Source organism: Typopeltis vanoorti, chromosome 4 (genome assembly GCF_054136105.1).
Source record: "Typopeltis vanoorti isolate ZY-2024b chromosome 4, IOZ_Tvanoo_1.0, whole genome shotgun sequence".
NCBI classification, from domain to species: Eukaryota; Metazoa; Arthropoda; class Arachnida; order Uropygi; family Thelyphonidae; genus Typopeltis; species Typopeltis vanoorti.
The window spans coordinates 117,437,540-117,452,206 of NC_143552.1; the positions used below are offsets into that span (position 1 = coordinate 117,437,540).

The 14,667-nt window shown below is 35.8% G+C and overlaps 1 protein-coding gene across 9 annotated transcripts in view; it reads right to left on the minus strand.

Moving 5' to 3' along the window:
• CSN7 (COP9 signalosome subunit 7) overlaps positions 1-12,650 on the minus strand; it is a 116,608-nt gene extending 103,958 nt beyond the window's left edge. The window contains exons 1-2 of one of the 9 annotated variants that reach the window (XR_016548207.1): positions 8,737-8,875; positions 4,956-5,139 (exon numbers count right to left, since the gene is read on the minus strand). Coding sequence is in view for 7 of the 9 variants with exons in the window: in XM_090391437.1 (XP_090247563.1) it covers positions 4,956-5,139; positions 8,737-8,828 (276 nt within the window). In the remaining 2 variants the exon portion in view is untranslated. Of the gene's footprint in view, positions 1-4,955; positions 5,140-8,736; positions 8,878-11,924; positions 11,945-12,191; positions 12,546-12,587 lie in introns of those variants that run through there. The other 8 variants (XR_016548208.1, XM_090391437.1, XM_090391438.1 and 5 more) reach the window with 8 other exon arrangements.
• Between the last annotated feature and the right edge of the window lie 2,017 nt (positions 12,651-14,667).

The window sequence follows — 14,667 nt, forward strand, 5'->3', positions numbered from 1 at the left end:
CAAAAGCTTTAATGAAAAGCTAGACAAGATTTATGAGCTCTCTTCAAAAATGTAGAGACAAAACTCAAATCACACCTAGCTTTCTGTAATGACTAGCAAAAAATCTGACTATTTCAGTAACTCATAACTGGCATTTATTGAATATACCAGCTACATTTAAAAATTTAAAAGTTGCTAAAATGACTGTGTTCAGTGTACAAAATCAAGACCTAACCTTAAATCAATTACAGTTGATCTACACCTAAGGACCTAAGAGACTGAACTAAATTATGAGACATTATGCAGCACAGAACAATGAATCACAGTTTCAACATGACAAACCATCAGTTTAATGACAGTTAATATATTATAAATCATTCTACAATTTGTTTTCAAATTAAAAGTATCTTTTATTCAAATTAAATGGATATTGAATCCAACAATATTTCTTAGCCAAATAAGAAACTCAAAAGATAGAAAATCTAAGAGTTTCATGCCGAATATAGAAAACTATATAAAAGTTCGGCAGTCCAATAGTAAGCCAACACCTGGTACATGCTGGGGAAACTTGTAGTAAAGGTGGAGTAAGATCCAATCACTATCCTTAGTATTTTCCCATAATGTAAAACACAACTAAGGACAGTGATCAGAGCTTACTCCATCTTTACTACGAGTTGCCCCAGCATGAACCAGGTGTTGGCTTACGCTTGGACTCGCCGAACTTTTATAGTTTTCTATATTCCGCATGAAACTCTTAGATTTTCTATCTTTGAGTTTCTTATTCGGCTAAGAAATAATGTTGGATTCAATATCCACTTAATTTGAATAAATTTACCTCACCAAAGTGAAGCCTATTGGCTCTTTATCTCAGTAATTTAATAGTGCACCTTTTGGCGACTCGTACAGTAAAGAAATAAGCTCTGCACTATTGCAACCTCAGTATTTACATCTGGGTCCACCTACTCACTGGTGAAACCTCAAAAAAGGTCAAAACCGGTCTGGGTAGTGACCTTTCCCCCCATAATGTATAACAACATACATCTCCTATGAGTTGTGTTTTACATTATGGGAAAATACTAAGAACAGTGATCAGGGCTTGCTCCACCTTTACTACAAGTTACCCCAGGTGTTGGCTTACGCTTGGACTCGCCGAACTTTTATAGTTTTCTATATTCGGCATGAAACTCTTAGATTTTCTATCTTTGAGTTTCTTATTCAGCTAAGAAATAATGTTGGATTCAATATCCACTTAATTTGAATAAATTAATTTACCTCACCAAAGTGAAGCCTATTGGTTCTTTATCTCAGTAATTAAAAGTATCCATTCCTGATGAGGTATACCACAGAGCATAAGAAACTAGCAGAATAAAAAGATGTTTATTTTGTACCTTAGCCATTGTTTGTACTAGAGTTAATGCTATGAACAACACAAACCACAGAAGTTTGATGTTAGAATTTGGTTCGATTTAGTTGAAATTGTGATAAAGCAAATAAAGCTATTAGGTTAGTATATTTGTTGTGTGTTCTCTGGTAAGTTTGCCAAAAATTCTGTAGGATGAAAAACCAGAATTTCTAGAAGGAAAATATCACACAAGACCAGCTAATTCACCATTTGAAAGCTTTCACTGAAATATTTTAATGCATGCAAGATGGGATGTGAATTCAGGTATTTCGAACAGGACAAATACATTGTGTAAAGAAAGAATAAGGTAGATCATTTGGTCATCACATGTCTTACCTGGCCAAGCATGGTGAAAAAAAGGAGAATGATTAATGAAGTCTAAAAAAAATTAGAGAGCTGACATGGATGAACAAAATGAAATGTGTAGGATGAAATTGGCTGATAAGGATACGATCAGAAGACAAAAGTGATTGAAGTATGGAAAAGGATGTGTCAAAAGATTATGGGCAATGGAGATTTGATTAGAAGTTTGTGAACACAAGATTGTAATAAGACATGTTTTCTTATTGGTACAATAAGAAGAATGAATCAGGCTTTGCATGAATGGGATATACAGGTATCAGTTGGCAGTAGCTGTATACAAGTAACTTGAAAGGGGAGGAAATGTTGAACGCCATCTAAGAAGACTACTGATAAGAGTGAAAGATAATGTTGGTAACTGATCTGAATAAAATTATAGCCAGAGCAACTAAGAATACATGACCTATATTGTGGCTAGTGTTGTGTCCAAATTTACGATTATTATTCTAACTAGTAATTTCCTCTCATCTATGCTCAAAATATCACCAAAAAATTTACTAATACTTAAGTTATTACTCCCCTTAGTATCCCTAATATTTGTATTATACTGCGCCTTTTGGGACATTTAGTTTAAAATATTATATGCAAAAACAAGGAGAAAGAACCAAAATATGTTAGAAAGTGTAACAATGTTGCAGTCGTGACACTTTATCTCATTTCTTAACACATTAATTTCTCGTGCGATTAGGCTCGTATTTTTCAAGTGGTGCATTGGACAGCAATTTCAGACAACTGTTTTATCATTGGACAAAAGGTATATTAAATTCCTTAACATGGTACAATTCAAATTTTAGTTATTACTCAAATCAATGCCATACTAAATATTTACAAACTGACATTAGCTTATCATAAATAATTAAGCTATGATCCTATAATGGGTATTACGATCATGCCACCATACACATTAATCTTATATGTCCATGTCATATGAAGTTATGTGTTGACACATAACTTCATATGACATGGACATATAAGATTAATTTACACTATTTAACTATCCAAACTTAAGTAGCTTAACTAAACCATTTACTGCACTAACACATAACTATGACATTTAAACTTTCTTATACAATATAATAGACATGCAAAATTCTCAGGACACTTAATTACTCATATAATATTAACACTAGCCAGCTTACTTTCAATATATTCTGTCAGATACTAAAGTCCTAGTATTGTTTTCTTGGTCACTTCAACAGTTCAGTATTAGAATAATGATAACTAATACAGACGAATCTTAGTTAACACGAGATATAATTTACAGTACCTTTCTTTCCTGAGTTTTCCATACGGGCCTCTATCTTTTTCTGATTGAAGTATCCTGGTATAACCTCCCCGATAATCTGCTTCTCCTATGTTCCCTTTTGAATTGAACTATGCCTACGCGGTCTTTACCTTTCGTTATTCAGGACACACTTTGAATCGTCTAAATAACAGCTGTGCAACTCGCGATGTGGATATCGATTTCTTTACAGCTTTCCCTTTTTCGGTTGTCACTGAAGTTGAAACACAAAGAATATGCTTTCTTTTCCCCGACTATATGGCATTCTTCGCTTCTTACATAGGAAATACGGAACCGAAATTCCGCTCACTTTTGTTTCTGTGTTGTGACGACAAAGATATAACTCCAATCTCGCCACTCAGGGAAACACTGTGAAACCCATCCGAAGGAGCTCGCGAAGAACTCTCCTGGAACAGAACCAAAAACTAAAAAGGTCTAAAAAGCCTCGTGGGGGGAAGGGAGGGTTTCCAACCTTTTATACCTGCTCTCCTAACGGCACCCTCTTTAACTTCTTTTGCCCGCTCTCTACTTGATTTTACATCACCGACCAATTAGGGTAGCGTTTTTCTGACAAACGTCCTTTGGTCGGCGAGCCCGTAATGATGTCGTAATCCGGGAATCGGCCCTGAGCGATAGTCTGTTGGTTTTCTTTTGCTAGCCTCTAACTTAATCCCTTTCCAAAATTTCTCTATGAACTTAATATTTTAATCTCTAGCTTCTCACATACCATCTCTTATGACTAATCCTTTTCTGTCTTTAGTTAAATTTTCTCTTTTATGTTATATTACAACATTAATATATTCTTTCTTTTTGTTAGTTAGTTCAACAAACACCTTTATATTTTATATATTTTATTGGATGCAAGAATATTTCTTTTTTCTTTTAATTAATTCATCTATTATCTTTTACGCAGTGTTTTTAATTTATTTATTCTTCATGTTACACCATGATAGCTGAGAATTCTACATTCTTAAGATGTCAGGTGTAACACTAGGAAATTGGTGGTTGCCTAGGTATGTCAATAGTGAGTTAAGGACAGACAGATAAAAGAAAAATTTGTAAATTTGTATATAATCTGTATATAATGTACATGGCATGTTTCAGGTTTCTATAACACCTCAGATAATACTTTTCTATCATTGGCAAAATACCATCAAATTGTTTACAATGAGAACTAAAGCTCTGTGTATTTAGGAATAGTTTGAATAATGCTATAAGAAATAGAATACACTAGCATATGTTTATTATTTGACACCTCCAGGGAGTCCAAAGACTCATCGAGGGAGAGCACCTGCTCTACAACTCTGTTTCCACCACTCAATCTACCAACTGACCGCAACTACACCAACGCCATCTACCGCCACTAGTATTTCCACAGACAACATAAACATCCATGCCCGCGGCGGGATTTGAACCCGCAGCCTTTTGGCTGGAGAGCGGGTACACTAACCACTCGGCCAGCCGCCTAGTTTCATTCTCATTACAAAGGACTTCAGGCATAGAAAATTCTAAAAGTTTTATATACAAAAAACAGTACACAATTACTAGTTAATAAACTAGTATTGAAAATTCTTATAACTGAATACAGCTTAGTGCTTGAAAGTTGCACAATTGCAGTTAGCAGGTATGAGGAATAGATATTTTAAGTGGAATGGGTTGGACAGTGATAGTGCTTTGTCAACGAACAAGTTTCAGTCATACAAATAATAGTTGGTAAGCCTCTAGAAGTCTTCAGACTCTGATATCTATACAATAATATTTGTAAACATGTTTGTTTTCTATATATTTGAAATCTGCAATAATAAGGATAAGACTAATGTTATATATAACAGAAGGAACTAAAACAATACTAATATATTCTATTGCTGCTTCCTTCCAGCATTAGCCAACGTCTTCCTGTTAGTCACGTTTATGTCACCATTATATGTTTACCTCTTTAACATTTGGTATATCTAGCAGCTCTCCAAATACATATATTCCTGGTGCTTCCAGAACTTGTTTTATAAGTTCAACAGCTTCAGCTCCTTTAGCAGACTTTGCATGGATCAAGTACTGCTCTAGTAGAGCAGACTGATTAGCTGAAGGGGGTGCTTTCTCTGTCATAGAAGGAATTAATCTGCAAAGAAAAGAAAAAGCACTCTGCAAAAGATCAAAAAATATTTTTAACTATTACTGAATATACACACACACACACACACACACACACACACAGACTTCTGGGCAGTTATAACTTTCCCATTTCAAAGCCTTTTTTTCTATAATAGGAGAGAATCCCAAGTAACAGTATTTAGCAGAACAGCATACTAAAAACCATTTTAGCAATATTCTATTAGCATTTGAAAAAATGACATATGAATAAATGTAATAGATTTACTGCATTTTGTTTTGAACAGTACATATGTCTATACTTTTTAAATTTATAGTTTTTTTTAACACATTCGCTGCCACGCTACTTCGGCATAGTCTGTTCCCGTACGCCGAGCAATTTCACTTCTTCAAGGTCAGTACAGTAATCTCGTTGCCGGCGGTAAGCGTCATACAAGTATACTCGTAGCTGGCTTGTGTGGCTGGTTTACCAACTACAAGTATACTCGTAATTGGCAGCGAACGTGTTAATTATAAAAGTGGATTTAGAAAGAGGGGATGTGAAGTATCATGACAAAATGCCAGATGGATACTGCATGTATTTTTTTTTTAAATACTAATTACTAAATACCTCAAACCCTACATTAGGTGGGCTATAGGTTCATGACCTTTTCTGAATGAGTGACAAAAATAAGTATCTTCACAGGCACAAAAGTCATCCATGTAGTCATCCACAAATTATCCATGTATGGAAACATACAAAAAAAGGAAAACACTCAGTATCACAGTCCTAATGGTAAGTAACCTTAACAGTGTTTCTCAATGTGGGGCATATGCCCCACAGGGGGACAATTTGAATATTTTGGGAGGCAATTAGAAAATGTATATGTACATATTTATACATATTTATATTATACTTTTTCAGAACTTGGCTGACTATTATGCTAGAGGGGGGGGGCATCAAAATCTTTGAGACATTGAGGTGGGATATGATCATAACATTTAATGGGCTTACACTTTTGACCATTAAGCATTTAGGGGGGGGGGGGAAGAGAATTACCAATTAGCTCTACTATACATCCAACTTAAATACAGCTGCCTTAAATTACCAAAAATCTGAGATCAGAGCAATCCTACCATGCCACAGAAGACATCAATTAGGCAATAGTGATACTTTTCTACCATGTATTGATCCACTCTATGTAATCTTACCTTTGTGCCTATGAAAGTGCTTAGAGACAAAATTAGTGAGATAATTAAACAAATTTAGTTCATTATTATTCCAATATGCAATACAATTATAAAATACAAAGCATATTTACTTAAGTGTAGAGGATATAAAAGAGGATGGCTTAATTGTGAGTGAGCAGGAGGTATTTGAGGAAATAAATAACCTTGATGTCAATAAGACAATAGGATTTGATGACATATCACCATGCATCTTAAGGGAATGTTCTAAGGAATTGGCAGCAAACTTGTTTAATAAGTCTTGCAATGGCACAGGTTCCAAGAGAGTAAGAAAGAAAGTAAAATTGTTCCACTGCATAAAGGTGATAGCTTTAATTTTATAGGTGAAACCACAAATTATAGGCCTTCAAATTATAGGTCTATCTGGAGTTATGGTGAACGTACTAAAAAGATTGGTGAGAAGTAGGATATAGAATTGGGTTGAAAACAGCGGTATTCTTTGTAGTTATTGGGATGGATTTGTTAAGGGGAAATCATGTTTTACTAACTTGTGTACTATAACAAGGTAACAAATATCTTGGACAGAGGAGATGCATATACAGTGATGTACTTGGATTTTATTATTATTACGTAACACCTCCAGGGAGTCCAAAGACTCATTGATGGAGGGCACTTACTCTACGACTCTCCATCTCCAACTACCTTCATCATCTACACCAACGCCATCTACCACCGACCATCATCACTAGTATTTTCATAGACAATCACAAACATCAATGACCATGGCAGGATTCAAACCCGCAGCCTTTTGGCTGGAGAGCGGATACGCAACCACTCAGCCAACCAGACTGGCAAAAGCTTTGGCTAGGCTCCCAAACAACAAACTATTAAATAAATTAAAACAGATGGAAGTGGATAACACTTCTGGGCTGAATCAGTGACTGGCTGTCAGATAGGTATCAGAAAGTTGTATATGGAGGGTGTGGTATCCTGTAAGAGGAAGGTCACTAGTGGTGTACTGCAGGGGTCAGTTTTGGGACCATTATTGTTCATTTTGTATATTAAATATTACGATGGGTTTAACAAGTGATATGCAACTGTTTTCAGACGATGCAAAATTGGGGAGAGCAATGCAGTCAAGCAGATGTTAGGGCCTTGCAAGAGGACTTGAATAGATTGCATGAATGGGCAGGTAAGTGGAACTATCAGTTCAATGTTGCAAAGTGTAAGGTTTCAAAATTTGGTAAGCAACGATGGGATGAAAAGTACACAATTGGTTGGGAAACTTTAAAGGAGGTAGAGGAAATGAGAGATCTATGAGTGGTAGTGGACAAGAACCTGAAATTCAGGGGCTACATTGCACAAGTTGTGAAGACATTACATCATATAATGGCAATGATGTGGAGGATACTGACATGAAGAAATAAAGAGGTTATGATGCCACTGTATAAGGCCTTGTAAGGATTACTGTGCACAGATTTGGTTGCTGGATTTTCGTGGTGATGAGGATATGTTGGAAAGGGTCCAGAGAAGATTCATGAAGGTTGTCAGTGGTCTTTGGAATGTGAAGTAGAAGGGCAGATTGAGAGAATGTAAATTGCAGAGCCTTGTGAATAGGAGGAAGAAGGGGAGAGGGATATTATTGAGACATATAAGCTAGTCAGGGGTTGTTATCAGTTTGACATAGAAACTGATCTTTCATAGAATGAGATGGGGAGGGAAGAACAAGAGACCATCACTGGAAACTGTATAAAGAGGGTAGGAGCGGAGAAATGAGAATAAAGTTCTTTGCATGGAGATGGTTGGTGAGTGGAATGCATTGCCTGAGTGAATTGTGAATGTAGACACACTGAATCATTTTAAGGCACGGTTGGATGGGCATTGTGTGCAATGATGTGTACCTCCCACGATGAGTCTCTGACTCCATGGAGGTCAGATGTTAATAATAATATTTACTGTTCAGATTCACAAGCTCAGCAAAGGATCATGAGAAGTGAATTCTCATGATCAACATTATGATCAATGCCAGAAGCATCAGAAGTAGAGGTAATGAATATTTAGCATGGGTAAATAATGGGACCAAAAATGATTGGCATTAATAAGACCTAGCTAACTGAAGAGAATATCATTAAAGGAATAGAATGTGGCAAGTAGTCAGGAAGGACAGGTAGAATAATAAGGAAGAAACATCACAAATGATTGCATTAAATTCAAGCAGAGTAAAAACTCCAAATGATAGCGGAAGTATAAGAAAAACAGGCAATAGGTTTGAGGCTGTATGGTGCAAGACATTACAGCCAGGCCTGGCTCTTCTAAAGAGGAATGCAAATTACACTGGACAACTACGGGATAGATTGGAGAGAGAAGAAAGCAGGCAAGGGTAAGAGAAAGTTGCTAATCTATATATATATATATATATATATATATATAAAATGAGTACTTCTTTAGTCTCCAAATGCAGTTTTCACTTATAAATAGTGTGAGAGCTATGAATAAATAAAAGGATACAAGTGGAACTAAGCAAATGATCATGATACTGAGATGGTAATTTGAAGCATGTGAAGTAGGCCAATGATATCCAAATAAATCTAAAGCTAATTATTTCATGTTAGGAAAATAAATTGTGTGGGAGTCATATGGATGAATAAGACTGAAACAAGAACTGCATAAAAAGAAAAACAGATTCAACACCAGGAGAGTTAATGACAAGGCCTAGATGCAGTATAAAAAGTAGGTTAGGAAAGTGACAGCCATGATGAGAAAAGTAAACAGACTAAGAAAAGCAGTTAGCCCTCAAGCAAAGAGAAATCTGAGAAAGTTATTTCATGGTTATTTTTTATTTTACTTGCCACATTTCATCACTATGTAGCAAGTAAAATGAAAAATAACTAGTACATGCAGAAGGTAGGAGAGAGTGTCAGATGTTTTGGAAAGAACTAAGTTAATAAGCAATCACTGTAGTAAAGTATACAACTTAAGCAGACCAATTAGCTAACTGGATGCTAAGATGGATCTAGATGAAAGACAAAAGTGGATGAGTTGAAAGTATTAAAGCTATTGCAGGAGCAAATAGCTTTAATAATTTCAACTCATCCATGTTTTGTAAGTATTAAAGCTATTGCAGGCGCTTCAAATACACCTTTAAGATATTAGCAAGACTGATGAAGAAATGTGCAAAAGAATTAGCAATGCCTTTGAGTTGGTTATTGCACTTGAGTTTCAACACCAGCACAACTCCTAATGACAATTCCGAGTGGAAGAGCACAATAATTCCATTATAAAAGAATAGAGCTATGACAGAGCAATCAATTACAGACCAATGAGTTAATTTACTAATCGAAAGAAGTCAGTTTGGGATGATCTCTTTCCAAAGTATGAATAAGTTCATACTTTGGAAAGAGATCAAAACTATGAATAAGTTCAGTTGGTTACTGATTGTTTAGAAGTGCCTTATTGCTTCATGAAGAAAGGGAGTATAATAATTTCTATAATAGATTACTAGAGATGTTCTTCTGAAGACTGAATGCATGGTGAAGATTACTTTGTTAGAAAAACCTTATGAATTTATGTTCTCAAACATTCTCTGTAGATCTCCATTTTTGATCATAATAAAAAGCTGCATGAATAAGAAATTTGATTAACAGGTATGACAGTAGAAATGGTAAAAATTAAAATTCTTGAGAATTCTACTTTTAGGGCCTTGATAATAGATTATTGACTATTATCTCAGGCTGTTTGATTTATGCCTTGTGTAAAGATTTAATGGAATGAAAACTTCAATGAAAGAACTAAATACAAGTTGAATAGTTTTGTCTGTCACAGACACCTGTGATTATAAGAATTGTAATAAAATATGCAAATAAGTGGGAAAAGGTTAGGGTAGAAGCCTAAAGTTCTAAGAGCTTGTGTAACTTAGTTGAAGAAGTGGCGTTTGCACTCCACAGCACTATGCTGCCCAAAGAATGATTTAAGTTCGATCCTTCAATTCTAGTCACTGACTAGAGGAACTTTTTTCTAAGCCTTTCTTCAACCATTTAGCAAGTTAGTCAACCTATAGCATGGGCAAGTGAGTTTTTTCTACCAGAAACTCTGGTTTTTCATCCCACAAATCAGGAAAAATTGACCGTAGAACCCACACTATTTCAGACAAATAGTTTAGGTGGTAAGCACATTTGGCTGGGTGGGTCTAATTACTGTGCTAAATTTTGAAAATTTTCATACATTCATATGAAGATTTTTAAATTTCATTCTTTCTTTCACTGTTACACAAAGAAATTATTGCCTCATTATCCCCTCTTTTCTTTTTGGAGCTTCAGTGGGCCCAGGAGTAAGGGAGTGGGAATAATAAGTCCCCCAATCTTAAAAAACCTATTTAATGCATCAAGAGAAATAGAAGGAAGAGTACTGGCATTAGATTATCTGTATATCTGTCAGACTATAAGGTTGCTAACTGCATGTGCACTGAACAGTTGCATGGCTCGATCTGTCCCCCTTTTCACAGTCTCAAAAACTGCTATCATGGAGCCTAGTAAGTTATTGCTGCCAGTGATATTGAATAAAACATCCCTATTTTATTCCATGTGGCAGCTCATGTGTTGGGCCAACAATCCCAACACATGGGTTGCCACATGGTTCAGTCAACATAGGTATGAGGACAGACTGGGTCTGTGTCATCCAACATCAAAGATCAAGTACTTTACATAAGATGCTTGTTCCAGATCAGAGACAAATATTAGACCACCATCTAGTATGCTTGAAATTTAACCTGGAAGGTCAAGTATACAACAGATCAAGCCCATGGAACTAAACTCTAATCATCTCAGTATTTCAGGATAAGTTAAAACAACTTTTTGAACAGTATGCACAATCTAGGACTGGGACACATGGCTACATTTCAAAACAACTGTAAAAGAAAATTTAAAAATTGGTGGCAGAAAAGATTCCTGAGAAGTAAGCTCCAAAGACTCAAAAGAACTAAGGAGGTACATCAACAAGAAGTACCTTATCCCAGCCTAATAAATCACATGTCTATAAGATCACTAAAGGAAAGAAACAAATAGCAAGGAACAAAATTTTTAAATTAGACTGAAGTTCTGAAGTATGAATAGCTATGGACGCACCATCAAAAGTGGTTCGCAGGAAGGATCTGTGGAAACCAATCGAGGTCCGCACAATTGACAGCATCGTCGTGGGCGGAAACTAAATAGAAAATACTACAGACATACTAGAAGAATTCTCCAAAACATTACAAAGAGGCTTTCACTGATATACGGACATTTTTTTCGACCAGGAATTTGGAGCATCCCCGGGTTGCCAATCCATGTACTACATGACACGAAAATCAGACGCAGAACGCAAGCTATTCAGGTACTCTAAAAATCGGAAGATGACCTAGGCTGGATGTTCTTACAATGGAGTTCTTAAAGACAATGTCATCATTGCAATCACCGATACCATTGACCTTATTTAATACCATTGTGCAAACAAAACTTATTCCCTCCGAAATGCGTAGAAGTTATACGGCCTTCATACCAAAGAAGGAAAGATCTCGCAGTGATAGGAAATTGGAGGCCGATTTCTTTTACTAAATGTTGAGTACAAACTGCTAACCAAAATTTATAAGCCCACCTATAATCCCTAGCGCACAAACATACAGCATCCCCAACATAGAGATGGGCTTTAATATTTCCTTCTGCTGCGGTGCTTTAAAAAAAAGAATACCCAGAGGCAGTTATGGCGTTAGACCTACAGAGCTTTTGACAATGTTACAAATATCTACTATCATATCGTGAAACCTGCGGGAGTTGGAGAGACGCTGCAACAAATTATCCAAGAAATCTATGAAAATTCATTGTGTATAATTGTGGAGCAAAACTCCTACGTTAGAGCACTTACTTGATTTTAAATTAAAATAAAATAACACTCACACGATCCTAAACACTTGTCAAGAATACTCACGTTGGAACACGAGTTAAACCACAATACACTATAGCATATTAATGCTCTGGACCGTTTACCATCACCTGACCTCTGGCAACGGCAAGGAAAAGAGAAAATAAAAGCACTTAAATATACAGTGGGTGGAAATGCAATTTTTTTTGTTTCCCAACAACAGGAAGATATTCAGTTGTTTGCAAAATAACATGAAGCTGAGGAAGTTATCGAGTATAATAGCTCTCCAGAATATCCTGAACAAGTTGGAAACGTGGACAGATGAAAGGGGGATACCAGTTTAATGTTGCTAAAGGCAATGTGTGGAATTTTGGTATTTGCATAGAGAATACTACATACTCGATATGCGGAAGCATACTGGATAGGCTGATCATACGTGCCTTTTTGAACGGGACAGTACCGTTTTTTTAGTATTTCCCGGCCGTCCCGTCGTTTTAATTAAAATATCCACTTTATCCCGTTTTTAATAAAAATTATAAATATACTTTAATATTGGTCAATCATAAATTATTATTCATAACCTATAATCGTATATCGATATCATGGATACCAGTAATTTGTACCATGGAGTCGCATTGTTCGATACTAAATATCGATATCTGCAGTGATTAATTCAGAGAAAATAATAAAAATGTATGTCAGCAACACTTGCACGTCTCAGACGCGGTGTCTGTTTTGCTGTAGCGTTAGTTTTTGTTTTGCCTGTATGCTAACTGGTGGCTTTATTATTCAATGCCGGTGGTTTAAATTTCGTATTTTTTTAAAGTTTTAAGTCTATCCTTGCAATATCAAAGAGGCGAAACTGCGGTTTTAATGACGATCTCCAGAAAGAATTCAAATTTATTAAAATGGACAAGCTGTGTAGTGATAGAACAAAAGTGGTATGCCAACATTGTAATGTCCATTTTTTCCGTTGCTCATGGAGGCAGAAGCGACATCAACCAACATCTACGTAGCCAGGAAAATAACGATGCTGAAAAGACTGGATTCAGTTCGTTTATGGCGAGACGTGATGGTGATAGTGAAAGTGATAAAACTGCAGAGCGAAGCTCTTGTTGCTTATCATAATGTGGGTCACGACCAAAGTTTGCGCGCAAATGACTGCTTGTCGACATTGATAAATAAAATTTAGAACCAAAATTTTCAAGAGCACATAACAAATCAGAAGCAATAATTACCAAAGTTTTATCACCATACATATTGGGCGAAGTAATAAAATATTTGAATAAAACAAAAAGCATTACAGTCAGTTTAGATGCATCAAACAAAAAAGACATCAAACTTTTCCAATTGTTCTGCGGTACTTTTTGCCAAATTGTGGTGTTCAAGACATAACTATAGATTATAGAATAAATCATTAGAGATTTTAAAAAAATTGTAGTGACTCCATTGTATAAGTCCCTGATCAGGCCATATCTGGACTACTGTGATCACATCTCAGTGGGATTATTGAACAGATGAAGATATTTTGTAGAAGACTCAGAGACTGTGACAAAAATGATTTTAGGGCTGTGGAACGCTACCTATGAGGATAGATTGAAGTCATGTAATCTGCAGATTTTGGCTGATTAATGCAAAGGAGTGATATGATTCTAGACGTTTAAGCTGTTGAGAGGTATTTAGCGAATGGGTACGAGAAAGATTTTATATATATATAATTGATAAATCTTATATAATATAACTGTTAATGGTATAAATCTCTCTCTTGCAGTGAAAGCAGGCTAAGGAAATTTATCATTTTTAACATTCTGGAAATCTTTTTCTAGAGATCAAACAAAATCAAAACATAGACAAAATCCAAGAAAAAAGACTGCAATGGTTTAGCCATGTGACCAGAATGGGAACAGAAAGACTACCATCTAAAGCCCTGAATACAATGGAAGGTAAAAGATCCAAAGGACGGTCCAGAATTAGATGAATAGACAAAATAAAAGAGGACCTGAAAACTAAATCACAACAACCGACACCAAACTGGACAGAATTGTTCGGACTCTCCCGGGACAGACAGAAGTGGAAAGAGTTTATTCGGCCTCATCATCATCCACATAGATTATGGAAGAGAGAGAAGAAGAAGAGATCAAACATCAGTAATATGCAGGTGCCTCAAATAACTAGGGAGGTGGTCTCACACTTGTCCATTAAATTAATCTCCCATCTAAGACATTCACAAACATTCATTCCCATGGTAGGATTCAACATTCTGCCTGTTGAAGATCGTACATTAACCATTCGCTGAACTAGACAGGTAAACTTAATTTCAGAAGTGAGATATAAACCTGTCTTCATACAGGGACCAAATAATAAACCTATCCTGTTTAGATTCTCTACAGCCTTATTATTTTTAAGATATGTTTATTGTCTGGAGTCCAAGGGTTAAAAATTGATCTGTGTATCTATTCTTCGTTTTGTTTGGAGAATT